The following is a 16927-nucleotide window of genomic DNA, read 5'->3' as shown; positions in this document are numbered from 1 at the left end:
CATCAGTAGTTAGCTTTTTAGTTAACTGAACAAGCATAAACTCTTGGTATTGTATCATGTGAAACTGACAGTTTAAAGCTCTAGCTGAGAGAGTAGCTGAAGTGTAGACCTTTTTACCCCATCTGTCTAGTGACCTTGCTTCCCTTTCAGAAGGAATAGGGTTTTAGCTGTGGTCGCGGCTACTGACTTGGGACCCTGGGATATAGTTTCTGGGTCTGCAAGGGGGCCTTGTAAAGGTGGTGATGAGTATCTGGCACCCTGTAAAATCTGTCTGGTTTGGCAGGGGCTGGGGTAAAGAATCTGGAGGGAGCGAGAGCACGCCATTGAAAGCATCATCCACCACAGAGAGAACAGGGGGTATAGCTAAGGGCCTGTGCTGTGGGAGGTGCAGAAAGGTCCTAAGTCTTTTTCTGGAGTCTGAAAAATCCTGTTGCTGCCATTGGAACTGTTCTCGCATGGCATGCAAGGTTTCTCCAAAGGAGAATTCTTCTGGTGGGGAAGCAGCTGGAATGGATTCTTCAGCATCAGAATCTTCAAAATTGGAAAAGGGAGCCTCAGGCTGGTCAGTTATGTCTGATTCATCAGCAGAATCATCAGAAGACACTGGCTCAGGGCTCTGCCCTAGGTCTCTTCTCTGGGGGCTGAGAGGCCCTGTCTGGGTGAGATTGAGATCCTCTAATTAAAGAAATTAAATCTTCTGCCAAAGAAAGCATTTGAGAACTAGAAGAGGGCCTGGATGAGGGGGGTTTAACAGGCACTGATTTAGTAGTCTTGGCTGCTTTAGCCCTGGCGAAGGCCTTAATGGACATGGCTGCTGGAGGCCTAGCAGCACCACGCTGGGGTAGAGACATCCAAGGGATGGTGTCTGATAAGTCAACCACCGTAGTGGGTAAAATTTCTGAGGTCGATTCAAGAATTGTAGCAGGGGCCTCAGTTGTAAGAATAAGTTCAGCTGTACTTTGAGCAGTTTTCTCGGTTTCGCCGAAACCGAGACACTTCGCCGTGGTTTCGCCGAAACCGCGAGTGTCGGTCTTTATCTTTTTTTGCGTGGGGGTAGTCGGAGGATCCGGCGGCATAATGTACGCAAAATCAGTACCGAAAAACTGTTCTGCAAACTCCGACCGGCCTAAGCGTTTGTCGGTTGAAAGAGGCACAGGCCGAACAGGCTGCTACGTCCGGGCTGGGCCTAAACAAGGCAGACAGTAAGAGTGGAAATCTTTATGAGGTATTTGTTTCCCACAGGTTAAACAATTGTTAACTTTTTCTGACATCGGCTGAGGCAAGAAAGAGTCCCCAACGGGTACTTAGCTTTAGAAGTCTTCAAGTAGTATTCGTAGAAGTAATCTCTGGATCCGACCGACCGGCACTTGAACAGCTTCTGCTTGACGCACGGCAAGAAAGACTGAGGAAAATGGCGGCTGATGCTTTTATACCCGAGACCAGCAGAGATGACGCCGGGTGGAGTGCGACATCAGCGAAGCCGCCGGGCGGACCCGGACTTTGGAATCCGGCCGACTGCAGGGCTGCCTGACGACAGGACAACCCACTTGTTATGACTGCAGATGCATCCATGAAGGACATCGAATGCAGTGTCCTATACATTTTGAAACAGTCTGCTTTGAGATAGTCTTTCCTTGTGATCCTGCAGCATATGCTACTAAAAGTTGCTCAGTCTTTCTGTAAGTTTTGTCCAAGTAGAAGCGTAGCTGCCTGTGTATGTCCAAAGAATGCAGAAGTCTCTCCCATTTATTCTGGGGATTTGGATAAAAAGTAGGCAAATGAATGGTTTGATTAAGAGCCACACTGGATACTACCTTTGGCATAAATGTTGGGTTTGTCCTTAGAGAAACCCTGTCCGGATGGAAAATGATAAAAGGTTCCACTGCCATTAATGCCTGTAACTCTGATACTCTTCTTGCTGAAGTTATTGCTAGGAGCAGAGCTGTTTTCCATAAGAATTTTATCTCAGCTGTATTGGGCTGGCTCAAAAGGAGGCAGTGTGAGCTTTTCCAAGACAAAATTGAGATCCCATGCAGGTATTGGTGCTCTCCTTGGAGGTCTTATGTTTTTGGCCCCTCTGAGGTACTGCCTTAGCAGTGGATGTGAAAAAATAGGTGGTTCCGTATTGTAATGAGCTGAAATGGCAGAGGCATGGATCTTAATTGATGAGAAGGATAGGCCTATGTCCAGCATCTCAGTCAGGTATTGTAAAATCTGAGGGATATTTGGAACAAGCGGTTCAATTCCTTGTGCCTGATTCCAAGCACAGAATCTCTTCCATTTTTCTGCATAAGATTTTCTGGTGCTGGGCCCTCCTGGCTTCCAAAATGACATCCATAATTGCTTTAGAAAGAGGTGTGTTCTGAGTGGTTACATTATTCGCCATGCAGTCAGATTTAAGGTTCTGAGTTGGCTGTGCAGTATCTGATTGTTTTGTTGGGTCAGCAGATGAGGAATTTGAGGTAAAGTCCAGACTGGGCCTTGAGACAAGCTCTTTAGGATTGGGTACCAGTGCTGACATGGTCAGTCTGGGGCAATCAGAACCATTTTTGGCTTCTCTTGTCTGACCTTTATGAGTACCTTGGGGAGGAGAGGCAGTGGTGGAAAGGCATAAACTGTCAGGGTTTTCCAACTGAATGATAGAGCATCCACCTTCCATGCTTGTGTGTGATGTCCTTGTGCAGAATCTCTGTAGTTGACAGTTGTGAGGGGAGGCAAATAGATCTGTGTCTGGGCATCCCCATTTCCTTGTTAAAATGCTGAAGACTTGTGGATCTAGTTTCCACTCATGAGGGCCCATGAGGTTTCTGCTTAGTTCGTCTGCCAGAGTATTTGTCTTTCCTGGCAGGAATTGTGCTTGTAGATGCACTTGATAGGTCAATGCTGTGTTCCACAAGGTCGTGGTAGGAATGTGTGCCCCCTTGCTTATGTACCACATGACTGTAGTGTTGTCTGTCTTTAGCAATAGTTGCCCTGGATGGAATAGATCCTTGAAGGCTGTCAGGGCATTCTGTACAGCTAGCATCTCTTTTTGATTGATATGAAGATGCATTTGGCTTGCGGGCCACGAGCCCTGAAAACATTTTCCTGCCATGTGTGCCGCCCAGGCATAATCCGATGCAGCTGTTGTTAGTGTCTGCCTGGCTGTGGGTAAAGTGAATGGCTGTCCCTTGTGGTGACAGGCCAGTGCCCACCATTGAAACTCCTGTTGCAGGCAGGGAATGAGAGTAATTATTGTTTCCAGGCTGTGGCAATGTTGAGTCCAAACACTTTTTAGATACCATTGTAGCTTCCTCATATGCAGTCTTGCATATGGAATTAGCAGAATGCACGATGCCATGAAGCCCAAAGCCTGCAGAATTTTTCTTGCAGGTAACTGGGTCTTTGCTGCCATCATTTGGAAGTAATGAGTCAGTTGCCTTTGTTTGCCTGGCATAAGATAAGCCATCTGGGCAGTTGTATTTAAGCTTGCACCCAGGAATATTATCTCTTGAGAGGGCACTAGTTTTGATTTCTTTTCGTTTACAGTGTACCCTAGGCAAATTAGTAATCTTTTTATAAACGCCAGATGCTTTAATAGAATGTCCTTGCTTTCTGCTTGAGTAAGGCAGTTGTCCAAGTAGGGATATATTTGAATTCCTTTTTGTCTGCAAAATGCAATTACTGGTGCCAAGCATTTTGTGAAGACCTTGGGCGCAGTAGATAAGCCAAAGGGCAGTGCAGAGAATTGGTAGTGCATTGAGCCAGCTATGAATCTGAGGTATCTTCTGCAAGATTGTCTGAATGGGACATGCAGGTATACCTCTTTGAGGTCTAAAGTTACGAGGCCAAGTCTTCTTGCCTAGCATGGGCAGAAGTTGCTGTAGTGTCAACATTGTGAATTTTGGAACTTCCAGAAAAGTATTTAGAATAGACAGGTCCAGTATTGGTCTCCAAGCTTTGTCCTTTCTGGGTACCAAGAAAAGTAGAGTAAAATCCTTGCCCCTGCTCTTGCTGTGGTACTCTCTGAATAGCCCTCATGTCCATGAGAAATGAAATTTGCTTTTACGCCTTTGCCCATTGATTGTGTGGCAGGTCTGGCATACCTTTTGTCTTTGGGAGGGTGTGAAAGTGGAACCTGTAGCCCTGAGAAACAATATTCAGTACCCACTTGTCCTGGGTAATCATGTGCCAATTTTGTGAGAAAAATGCTAGCTTTCCCCCCAAGGGTGCTGCCAAAAGGTAAGTGCTTGGCATTGGCAGAGGGAAGTTATTGGGACTGTTTCCTATAAGGTTGTGATTTGTCTTCTCTGCTTTTGGAGGCAGGAGCACCCCATTGTTTAGGCCTGTATGAGCCTTGGGCCTGAGATCTGCCTCTAGGGCTTCTATCTGCCTCTTTGTGGCCTGTCTGACACTGGAAAGGACCAATTCTTAGAAGGCCAGTTCCTGCTAAATCTGGGTGGCTGAACCTGTAAGAAATCCTTGACTGTCTGCATTGATTTAGCTTTATCCTCCATTTCCTTTAACACCTCTTCTGCCTTAACACCAAACAAAGTATCATGCTGTAATGGAGCATCCAATAATTTTGCTTTAACATGATCAGGCAGTCTCTGTTCCTTTAACCAAGCATGCCTTCGAATGACAGAACCTGTAACTGCGGCCCTGCAAGAAGCCTCTAGTGAATCTAAACCACATTGCAAAGTATGTTTTCCCACTTGTTCAGCTGCATGCAATAAATCCTGCATTTCCTTGTTTTCAGGACATTCAGAGTTTGTCAGCATTTTCTGTTTTAGCAGAGACATTAGGTATTGCTGATATTTAAGCATGTGAAACCGGCAGTTTAAAGCCCTTACAGCTAAAGTAGCAGAGGTGTAAACTTTTTTCCCCCATCTGTCCAGAGCTCTAGAATCCCTATCAGAGGGAACAGGGTTTTTTGCTGTGGAAGCCTTGACCCCCTTTGGGACCCTGAGATATAGTTTCTGGGTCAGCAGCAGGGTTTTTATAAAGAAATGTATGTGAATCTGGAACCCTGTAATAGCTATCTGGCTTAACTGGTGCAGGGGGTAAAGAATCAGGAGATAAACTGGACTCTGAATACATCATCTACAATGTCTAGCACAGGAGGGATAGCAAGAGGTCTGTGTTGAGGCAATAAAAGAAAATTTCTGAGCCTTTTCCTGAACTCTGAATAATCTTGGCTCTCCCAGTTGAAATGCTCCCTCATGGTGTGCAGGGTTTCCCCAAAAGAATAGTCCTCAGGAGGAGAGGCTGAAGGGATAGATTCTTCAGCATCAGAGACTTAATAGGGAGGAACAGAATATCCCTGTTCTGAAGAGGAATCAGAAGAAACAGAAACCTGATCAGAGGAATCATAGTCAGTGTCTTGCCTAGGCCTTTTATCAGGACGGGGGTGGGAACCCCTGATCAAAATAATTAGGCCCTCGGCCATTTTAAGCATCTGTTTCTTAGGCATGGATGACTGTCCTGGAGAATGCTGTACTTGTTTCTTTGTCTTTAAAGGTGTTTTAGACATAGTCTTGGTTGCTGAAGTGGTCTTGATAGAAAGCTGTGTAGGTCTGAAAACACCCTCAGAAGCCGATGCCTGCTCAGCGGCTCTGGACCCATCTGAGGGAGTAGTTTCCGTAGGCCCAATACCTTGAGTTTCCAGAGGACTAGTTGTCTCCACGTGGGAGTCGGCGGCGGCCTGTGGCTCTGAGGTAGCATGTGTCAGGGGCTGTGAAAGCGCCTCACTGAGAACTGGCGACTGGCCTAGAAGAGGCTTTGTCTTCGGTTTTGGACCTCGGATGCCTGCCCTTTTCTTTTTCCTTGCGCTTTTTATGAACTCCGGTCAGCTGTTCCGACGGCATTATATAGTTAAACCTTCGGCCAAAGTAACGGAAAGCAAAATCGTACCGACGCTTAATAGTGCGTTGGTTAAATCTAGCACAAAATCGACAACTAGCAACGACGTGGTCAGGGCCTAGGCAAGGAACACAGTAAGAATGGAAATCCTTATGAGGTATTTGCTTCCCACAAGAAATACAATTGTTGACTTCTACTGACATCGGTCTGGAGCAAGAAAAAGTTTCCCCAACGGGGTACTTAGCTTTACTGAAGACTTCGGATCAGAAATTCGAGTTCGAAAATCTCAGGAGTTGGCCAACCGGCACTTGCCAACTGCTTTTGCTTCGGGCACCGCGCGGCAAGAAAGACTGAAGAAAATGGAGTCAGCTGCATCTTATATACCCCTGGCGCACTGACGTCGGGGAAGAGGCGACAGCAACCGACGCCGGACCAGGACTTTGGAATTCAGGCCGACTGCAGGTAGCCTGCCAGCAGGATAACCCAAGTGTAATGACTGCAACAGTGAAACATGATGAACATCAAAAAATTTAGCACAGGACTGCCCCTTGTACTACTACAAATGGACAGAGGCAGCTCCAAAATACTCTAGTCCCATCAAATTATCTGTGGTATGATCCCAGTTACTCTCATTACAGGTAACATATAATTATCGACCATGGGATGAGCAAGGTCAAGCTCTAACCACATGGCAAAGGTTAATTCAAGCACAGAAAGGGAAACTGGATAGGCTTAAAATGGCCTGCAAGGGCAACTAGCCTGTTACTTACATATGAACATATTTATCCTTCCTGACAAACACTCACTTTTTCCAGAAATTTTCCACAAGAAAAGGATGGTTCACCAATGGGGATACTTATTCGCCCAAATCTATAGTGGAAGCTGACAAATGATAACTCATGTCACTAATCTGATGACATACAGTATAATTATACATACAAAGCAAGAAGGTTCTGGCTTTTGAAGCACCCGCATGTCCCTGTAATACTAGTGTGTAATACAGTGCTACAAACAGATGCATAATGTGCAAGGAAGGTGCCCAAAGCTTTGTAGACTGGCTGAACATCAGATATCCTTGGCAGGATACATTTCTGTACAGTTATGATTACTAAAACAGTGATCTAATGAAGTACATCTGTAGTGTCCAATGCATTTGTCATTAAATTTTGTCAGGTCAACAGCTAGCTGTAATAATTTTGCCTTCGAAACAAAACAAAAAAAAAAGTTTGATCATATGGGGAAACTACAGATGTAGAGCACAACAGAATTATGTTGGTGATGACTAGATCCAGTATTTTTAATTCTGTATATGGGACATGAACTAGTTGGTCTAAGGAGCTAATACTTAAATCGAGAAACCACTGTGCACATTTGTGGTAGTGCAGGTGTCCAAGTTGATGGATGGAGAGGTTCAATGGGGAAGGGATCTGGTTTATTTTTTAGATATGCTTCTTGGACTGTAGATGTCATACGAGGGGGACAGTAGTTGATACAGTACAGATTTACTGACCGTACTTTTACTGATAGTAAAGTAGGATATGGTGGAACACATGGTCATTGTCTTATCTTAAGAGTTATTGTTGTGATTTAGCGTAGTAGAATTACGGACATAGCTCCACCAGCAATAGTCCTTGCCAACAGTGGGTCTGAAAAAAGGGGAAGGAATTGAAATCCAGCACTGAAGGGGTGCTACCACTCCAGTGAAACCACGTTTCAGTAATGCAGATATCTGTATTTCAAGAATAAGGATGGCCTGTAAGGAATTAAACATTTTATTTAGACTTCTAGAGTTGAGCAACGCCACCTTTATATAGTTCTGATTTTATATAACTACATTGGAAGTTTGAGGAGACTGACCTTACCTCAATAAGACACCACAAGGAAGAAAAGTTTTGGCCAATATAAGAAAGCCATGAGGAGAGAGAGGTGCAGGCAGTGCTGTCAGTCATCCCATCCCAGGTTGATAAATATTGGACCCCTTAGAATGGTACCAACAAATAAGCCAAAAGTTAAGTCAATTATATTCTACTTGTACTGATGCATCATTCTAGATGATGTAGGGTGCTACTTTCCACACCAACCTCAGATACATATTCCGAGAGCTCCGCCATGTGCCTCTCTTTTCACATTGTCTAAGGAGGGGTTTTTCTCAAGTCATTCACTCTGATGTGCACAACGACAAAGTCATATGATTATCTTGAGTAAAGGTACCTGAAGGCTATAGTGACCTGGTGAACGCCAGCACTGGAGAGACAGCTTATCACACCCTCTTTGCTCAGCCTGGTGAGTGCTACATTAGTCTATCTCACTGTGGGATCACTTACAAGTAGGACTTATCCGATGTGTTGGCTCAGCACTGCTGCCTTAATGGTTCTGACCTACAGTTGGAAGACTCCCTTTTGTGCTTCTACTGTCTGTTATTTCTACAGATCATGTCTGTCTGTGAGAGTGATGTTGAGTATCCTGTACACCCAACCTACACACTGGAAGGCTTTGAGGTTTAGGCAGGTATTTCTTAAGTACCTGTATGTAAGACAGTTTATTTGTTGGATTAGTATAAGGTGGGCGTGGCTGTGTGAAGCAGATGCAAGTATCGACAACTTAGTGGGTTACTGGCAATAAATTCAGATGAGAGGCTGGCCTACAAAGTTAGGGAATGCTTGCACCTCTCATACGTTGATTCATGTAGTGAGAGAAGCAAAAGGTTGTTAGTAGGCATGCGGCTGTTATATTGTCTCAAAGTATCTAGTATTACCAGGATGCCTACAGACTGTGTGGGGAACTGTGAACTCATGGTTCATAGTGTATGGTGTGTTACAAGAAAATGCCAAATTGGAGATGAGGTTTGCTGGTGAAGTAAGATAGTACAACAGAGATAAAAATGCAAAAAGGGAAGTAGGGCAAACCCATAGTAGACAGATTTCACCAAATGAAATAGGAAGTCATACAGCAGGTAGTTCATACAATAGCAGATACAAAGGGGAGTCAAAGGCAACCAAGCCACAAAAGCAGTGATCACATTGAATCAGAAGCAGCAGTTTAAAATACAGTATAAAAGCAGTAGTGCAATTTGTGAATACAATACGATAACTAGCAAACAGGCTCAGTTGCCACTATTTTTACAATACAGCACAGTACAACAACAGATGCAATATTTTGCAGCTCAATTTGTATTAGATTTTCTCTGTTTACTGAGGCACAGATGTCTGTGCATTATATCTCTCCATTTCTGTTACTTTACTGCTAGCTACCCCCTGATTTGTTACAAGCATATCAATACTTCATCCAAACTAATACCTGAGCATGATAATCTGGCAGTTGTTCTTGCAGTCTGCATATGGGTATATATCATTTGTTTGAAGTTTTAGAACTTCGAACATCAAAATATCGAATTTAAATGTTTGCAGTTATAAAACTTCGAACACGTAAAAAACAAAAAACAAAAACCCAAACCCAAAACTAACTGCTGTAGGCAGGGGTGCAAGCCCCCCTGCACCCCCCACTCTTTAAATATATCAACTCCGAGACTGTACTATAGTGCGAGTAAGCCCCCCTGCACCCCCCCACACCCCCCGCTCTTTAAATATACCAACTCCGAGACCGCACTATAGTGCGGTCTCAGAGTTGGTATATTTAAAGAGCGGGGTGTGTGGGGGGTGCAGGGGGGGCATGCGGGAAGTGCAGTGGGGCTTGCCCCCCTGCCTACACTAGTCAGGTAAGTTCCATTTGTGTTTTTTTTTTATTATATGCTCGATGTTTGAAACTTCGAACATTTAAATTCGATTTAATGTTCGAAGTTTTCAAACTTTGAACATATAATATAGATCCCTCTGCATATTACCGCAATTTGTACAATATATTATACTATGGCATTCGCTTTTTTTCCCCAACAGGAGAAACTGTTTTTCATTTTTAACAATGGATTATTGGTGTGTTATCACGAACTATACACTTTATTGGTATTGTTATATACATGTCCTAGATAACTCACCAGTTAGCTACTGTGTCACTGCAAGAAAAAGGAACTGGGACCTACCACTGTAGTACCAGCTCCAGTGCTCTGACCTGTTTACGGTACGGCAAAAAGTATACCCTAGCCTTTTAGCTACTGATTAACCATCTGGCCTCCACCGAGCAAAGCTGCTACTCAATGCCACCCCCCCCCCCCATGACATACAACAAGTTAATCTTTGTTCATAAGTGCTTCAGTCAGGGCTTTACCTCTTCTGCTCCATAAATGCAGCACTAAAATCAATGCATGTGGTCCAGATATGTCTAAGAGAGGCTTTCAGGAGGTTAAATATCACAACATGTAGTACAAAAATATGACATAAGGCTGCCAAAACGTGCTAACATTTGAGCAAACTGAAAAAAAAATCAAAAGTTATTTCCACTTACAATGAGGCATGATTCGTTAGGTAGTCTAAAACCTCCTGAAGTTTAGCAGATGATGGAAACTGGAGATCTTGGGGCAGCTGACTGCATGCTGGACAATTCTCCTAGAAAAAAATCAGTGACAAGCCGTATTTAACTGTTTACTATATGCATTAGTTTTTATGTATAAAGCAAATGAATGCAAACAAAAACAAAGTTTTTTGTAATTAGGTACACACATTTAGCAACAATTACTGGTTGCTTACCAATAACGGTAGCTCAGACAAGTAAATAATCCAAATTTACTTTGTCAAATCCACTGGACTGACGTGTCTTTTTCCAGATTTCTTAACATGGTAGAATATAGTCCTTTCCCATTTCATAATTTTAAGTTATGTATACTGAAACTGGACTCCATGTGAAACCTACATGGGCTAACCATGTAAAAGCAAAAAATACACTACTGCTAGAAAGTACCACTGTTTGCCACTTTATCATGACATATTTTAAAGACAATCTTTGTAACATGTCACAGCAAGGAAGAACATATTGACAGTTATCCAGAGTATTTCGTATTTTTTTTTTTTATTACCGCCACCCACTTTCACCTTACAAAAGCCTGCTTGACACAAAAGAGGATGATTCTACGAACCCCTCAAGTGTCCTAACTTGCAACACTAAGCATTTCAAATATTGAAAATTTAAGAGACGAACAGAGAAGCAAGTTGCACCTACAAGCCACATGTACTTCTTAGATTAAAAAAAAAAAAAACTCTGCTTATAGTAACACATGGATATTCAGAAGTAAAACTTAAAAAAAAATTCTGAAAAATAAATTACTTTAGCAAGAATGCAGTTCCATTCATTATCAGATTACCTTCTTATCCAGTCGGTTGATGTGGGGGAGCTGAAGCCTATTCCAGCAGCCACCTGGTGCAAAACAGAAGCTAGCGCTGAAAGGGATATCAGACCGTCATAAGACAAACACACACACAGACACAGTGTATGCACTTAACAGCAATTTGGAGGACAGCCGTTTCACCTGCACCATGTTTTTCAGAAGTAGGGGAAAAAAGTACAGTTGTGTACCTACCATAAATGTAGATGTTCGAGTGTATTCACTGCTGCAGTCATTACTCTTGGGTTATCCTGCTGGCAGGCGACCCACTGTCAGCCAGAATTCCAAAGTCTAGGTCTGGCATCGGTTGCTGTCGCCTCTTCCCTGACGTCAGTGCGCCAGGGCTATAAAAGAAGCAGCAGACGCCATTTTCTTCAGTTTTTCTTGCCCCAGATGTCAGGTGCCCCCAAAATAGGCTAAAAATATAATGCCAATAATTATGCATGCAGTAAAATAAACATTTCCTTCATCTACAAGCAAATACACCACATAGGTTGTATAAGATAGAGAAGTATAGGCAAGTCCCAGCAAAGAAAAGGGGGATGGAGGGAGGGTAACCTGGACTGCAACAATGAATACACTCGAACATCTACATTTATGGTAGGTACACAACTGTACTATGTTCGTGTTTCACTGTTGCAGTCATTACTCTTGGGTTGAATCCCAAAGCTAAGGTTGGGTGGCTGGGCCTAAAGAGGATTAGGAGAGGCTATAAGGCCTTGCAAAACTGCAGTGGCGAAGCCTGCTCTGGATTTAGAGTAGAGAGGTAAATGGTAGTGCTTTGTAAAAGTGTGCACTGAACTCCAAGTTGCAGCCTCTAAAATGTCTTTGGTTGGTACTCCTCTGAGAAAGGCTGCTGAAGTGGCTGCTGCCCTGGTAGAATGAGGTCTAATGACCTTGGGCACTGATTTGCCATGTTGTGAGTAGCAGAAACGAATGCAGTGGCCTATCCATTTTGAAAAAGACTGTTTTGAGATGGGCTTTCCTTGAGATCCAGCAGCAAATGTCACTAAAATTTGCTCAGTTTTTCTGAAAGCTTTAATTCTGTCCAAATAGAAGCGTAGCTGTCTGTGTATGTCCAAGGAATGCGGAAGTGTCTCACCCTTATTCTGTGGGTTTGGATAAAAGGTAGGCAAATGAATAGTTTTGGTTGAGGGCCACACTGGACACTACCTTAGGCATAAATTTAGGGTTCGTTCTTAGAGAAACCCTGTCTGGGTGGAAAATGATGAAAGGTTCCACAGCCATGAGTGTAACACTGAAACGCGTCTTGCAGAGGTTATTGCTAGGAGCAGAGCTGTTTTCCAAGATAAAAACTTTATATCAGCTGTATTGGCTGGCTCAAACGGCGGTAGAGTGAGTTTTTCCAAGACATAATTGAGGTCCCATGCAGATATTGGGGCTCTCTTTGGAGGTCTTATGTTTTTGGCCCCTCTGAGGTACTGTCTTATCAATGGATGGGAAAAAAATAGGAGGTTCCGTATTGTAATGAGCTGAAATGGCTGAGGCATGAATTTTAATTGATGAAAAGGATAGGCCTTTGTTCAGCATCTCAGTTAGGTATTGTAAAATCTGAGGAATATTTGGTACAGATGTGTCAAGTCCTTGTGCCTGGTTCCAAGCACAGAAACTTTTCCATTTGTCTGCATAAGATTTTCCGGTACTGGGCCTTCTGGCCTCCAAAATAACATCCATCACTGCTTTAGAAAGAGGTGTGGTTTGAAAGGTTACATTATCCGCCATGCTGCCAGATTTAGGGTCCTGAGTTGGCTGTGCAGTATCTGATTGTTTCGCTGGGTCAGTAAGTGAGGAATAAGAGGCAGTGTCCAGGCTGGGCCTTGAGACAAGTGTTTTAGGATTGGGTACCAGTGCTGGCGTGGCCAGTCTGGGGCGATCAGGACCATTTTTGGCTCTTGTCTGACCTTTAGGAGTACCTTGGAGAGTAGAGGCAGAGGAGGAAAGGCATATACTGTTAGAATTTTCCAGTTGAATGACAGAGCATCCACTTTCCAGGCTTGCTTGTGATAAGTCCTTGTGCAGAATTTTTGTAGTTGGTAGTTGTGAGGGGAGGCAAATAGATCTATGTCTGGGCAACCTCATTTCTTTATGATCATGCTGAAGACTACTGGATCCAATTTCCATTCGTGGGGATCTGTAAGGTTTCTGCTTAGTTCGTCTGCCAGAGTATTGTTCTTTCCTGGCAGGAATTGTGCTTGCAGGTGTACTTGACAAGTCAATGCTGTGTTCCATAAAGTCATGGCTTGTCTGCAGAGGGGGTAGGAATGTGTGCCTCCCTGCTTGTTTATGTACCACATGACTGTAATATTGTCCATCCTTATCAGTAGTTGGCCTGGATGGAGTAAATCCTTGAAAGCTGTCAGGGCATTCTGAACAGCTAGCATCTCTTTTTGATTGATATGAAGATGCATTTGGCTTGTGGGCAATGTGCCCTGAATACATTTTCCTGTCATGTGTGCTCCCCAGGCATAGTCTGATGCATCTGTTGTTATTGACTGCCTGGCTGTGGGTAGAGTGAAAGGCTGTCCCTTGTTGAGGTGACAAACATGAGCCCACCATCGAAACTCCTGTTGCAGGCAAGGAATGAGGGTAATTAATGCTTCCAGGCTTTGACAGTGTTGAGTCCAGACACTTTTTAGGTACCATTGAAGTTTCCTCATATGCAGTCTGGCATATAGAATTAGCAGTATGCCATGAAGCCCAAAGCCTGCAGAATTTTTCTTGCAGATAACTGGGTCTTTGTTGCCAACATTTTGAAGAAGCTAGTCGTCTTTGTTTTTCTGGCGTGAGATAAGCCATCTGGGCAGTTGCATTTAAGCTTGCACCCAGGAATATTATCTCTTGAGAGGGTACTAGTTTTGATTTTTTTTTTTGTTTACTGTGTACCCTAGGCAAATTAATAATCTTTTTACGAATGCCAGATGCTTTAGTAGAGTGCCCTTGTTCTCTGCTTGTGTAAGGCAGTCCAAGTAGGGATAAATTTGAATTCCTCTTTGTCTGCAAAATGCAATTACTGGTGCCAGGCATTTTGTGAAGACCCTGGGCGCAGTAGATAAGCCAAAGGGCAGTGCAGAGAATTGGTAGTGGTTTGAGCCAGCTATGAATCTGAGGTATCTTCTGCAAGACTGTCTGATTGGTATATGCAGGTATGCCTCTTTTATGTCCAAAGTTACAAGCCAAGCCTTCTTGCCCAGCATGGGCAGAAGCTGCTGCAGAGTTAACATTTTGAATTTTGGAACGTCCAGAAACGTGTTTAGAACAGACCGACCCAGTATTGGTCTCCAGGTTTTGTCCTTTCTGGGACTAAGAAAAGTCATGAGTAAAATTCTTGCCCCTGCTCTTGTCGTGGTACTTGCTGAATGGCCTTCATTTGCATAAGGCTCGAAACTTGTTTTTGTGCCTCTGCCCATTGATTGAGTGGCAGGTTTGGCATACCTTTTGCCTTTGGCAGGGTGTGAAAGTGGAACCTGTAGTCCTGGGACACTATATTCAATATCCATTTGTCCTTAGTGATCATGTGCCAATTTTGAGAGAAAAGTGCTAGCTTTCCCCCTAAGGGGGCTGCAAGAAGACAAGTGCTTGGTTCTGGCAGAGGCAAGTCATTGTGACTGTTTTCTGTATGGCTGAGTTTTGTCTTCTTCAGTTTTGGAGGTAGAAGCACCCCACTGTTTAGGCCTGTATGAGCCCTGGGACTGGGATCTGCCTCTGGGACGTCTGTATCTGCCTCTTTGTGGCCTGTCCGACACTGGAAAGGACCAGTTTTTTGTAGGCCAGTTCCTGCTAAATTTTGGTGGCTGCACCTGTAAGAAATCCTTTACTGTTTGCATAGATTTCGCTTTGTCCTCCATTTTCTTCAAAACCTCCTCTGCTTTAAGTATCATGCTGTAATGGAGCATCTAATAATTTTGCTTTAACATGATCACGCAGATTTTGTTCCTTTAACCAAGCGTGCCTCCTAATAACGGAACCCGTAACTGCGGCCCTGCAGGAGGCCTCCAGAGAGTCAAAACCACATTGCAATGCATGCTTTCCCACTTGTTCAGTTGCATGCAATAAATCCTGTATTTCCTTATTTTCTGCACAATTAGAATTTGACATTTTCTGTTTTAGCAGTGACATTAAGTATTGCTGATATTTAAGCATATGAAATTGACAATTTAAAGCCCTCACAGCCAAAGTAGTAGAAGTGTAAACCTTTTTTCCCCATCTGTCTACGGCCCTTGAGTCCCTGTCAGAAGGGACAGGGTTTTTAGCAGTAGCGGCCTTAACCCCCTTGGGACCCTGAGAAATAGTTTCTGGGTCAGCAGTAGGGTTTTTATAAAGAAATTTATGAGCATCAGGAAGCCTGTAATATCTGCCTGGTTTAACAGGAGCTGGAGGTAAGGAATCTGGAGAAAGGCCGGACGCTGAAAATACATCATCTACAATGTCTAGCACAGGGAGAATAGCAAGAGGCCTGTGCTGAGGAAGTTAAAGAAAATCTCTGAGCCTTTTCTTTGATTCTGAGTAATCTTGGCTCTCCCAGTGGAAGTGTTCCCTCATGGAATGCAGGGTTTCCCCAAAAGAAAAATCCTCAGGAGGGGAGGCTGAAGGAATGGATTCTTCAGTATCAGAATCCTCATGGGGGGAAGGGAATATTCCTGTACAGAATAGGAATCAGAGGAAATGGAAACCTGATCTGAAGAGTCATAGTCTGTCTCTTGCCTAGGCCTTTTGTCAGGAGGGGGATGGGAACCCCCTGATCAAGGTAATAAGGTCTTCGGCCATTTTGAGCATCTGTTTTTTAGGCATGGAAATCTGTTGTGAAGAATGCTGTACTTGTTTCTTTGTCTTTAAAGCTGCTGTAGTCTTTGCTTTTGAAGCTGAGGTAGGCTTTACATATAACTGTGTAAGTCTGAATACTCCCTCAGAAGTCGATGCCTGCTCAGTGGCTCCGGAGCCATCTGAGGGAAAAATTTCCGAGTGTCCAATACCTTGAGTATCCAGAGGCCTAGCTGGCTCCACATGGGAGTCATCAGCGGCCTGTGTCTCTCAGGTAGCGGGTGTCAGGGGCTGCGAAAGCGTGTCACTGAGAACCGGTGACTGGCTTAGCGGAAGCCTCGTCGTCGGTTTTGGATCTCGGATGCCTGTCCTTCTCTTTTTCCTTGCGTTTTTTAGAAATTCCGGTTGTCGGCTGTTCCGATGGAATTATGTAATTGAATTTTTGGCCAAAGTAATAAGCAAAATCAAAGTGACGCTTAATAGTGCGTTTGTTGAATCTAGCACAAAACCGACAACTAGCAACGTTATGATCAGGGCCTAGGCAAGGAATACAGTAAGAATGATAATCCTTATGAGGTATTTGCTTCCCACAAGAAATACAATTGTTAACTTTTTCTGACATCGGTCTGGAACAAGAAAAAAGTTTCCCCAACAGGGTACTTAGCTTTAATGAAGACTTCGGATCTGAAATTTGTCTGTGAAAATCTCAGGAGTCGGTCGACCGCACTTGCGAACTGCTTTTGCTTCGGGCACTGCGCGGCAAGAAAGACTGAAGAAAATGGCATCGGCTGCTTCTTTTATACACCTGGTGCACTGACGTCAGGGAAGAGGCGACAGCAACCGATGCCGGACCTAGACTTTGGAATTCTGGCCGACCGCGGGTCGCCTGCCAGCAGGATAACCCAAGAGTAATGACTGCAACAGTGAAACACGATGAACATCAGAATTTCTGGTGAAAATGTATGGCAGACCACCAGGAGGATGTGTGGACTCTTACACAGACAGAACCTCAACTGAGAACCAGACTGGATAACC

At 43.9% G+C, this 16927-nt stretch overlaps 1 protein-coding gene across 1 annotated transcript in view; it reads right to left on the bottom strand.

Annotated features, from left to right (window-relative positions):
* UBA3 (ubiquitin like modifier activating enzyme 3) overlaps positions 1-16927 on the bottom strand; it is a gene marked incomplete in the record, with an annotated part of 1621434 nt that overhangs the window by 297648 nt on the left and 1306859 nt on the right. Inside the window, 1 exon segment of the mRNA XM_044077904.1 lies at positions 10240-10340. Coding sequence (XP_043933839.1) covers positions 10240-10340 — 101 coding nt within the window.

This window comes from Protopterus annectens, chromosome 7.part0, assembly GCF_019279795.1.
Source record: "Protopterus annectens isolate FY-2018-M chromosome 7.part0, PAN1.0, whole genome shotgun sequence".
NCBI lineage: Eukaryota > Metazoa > Chordata > Ceratodontiformes > Protopteridae > Protopterus > Protopterus annectens.
This window is presented reverse-complemented; position numbering and strand designations above follow the sequence as displayed.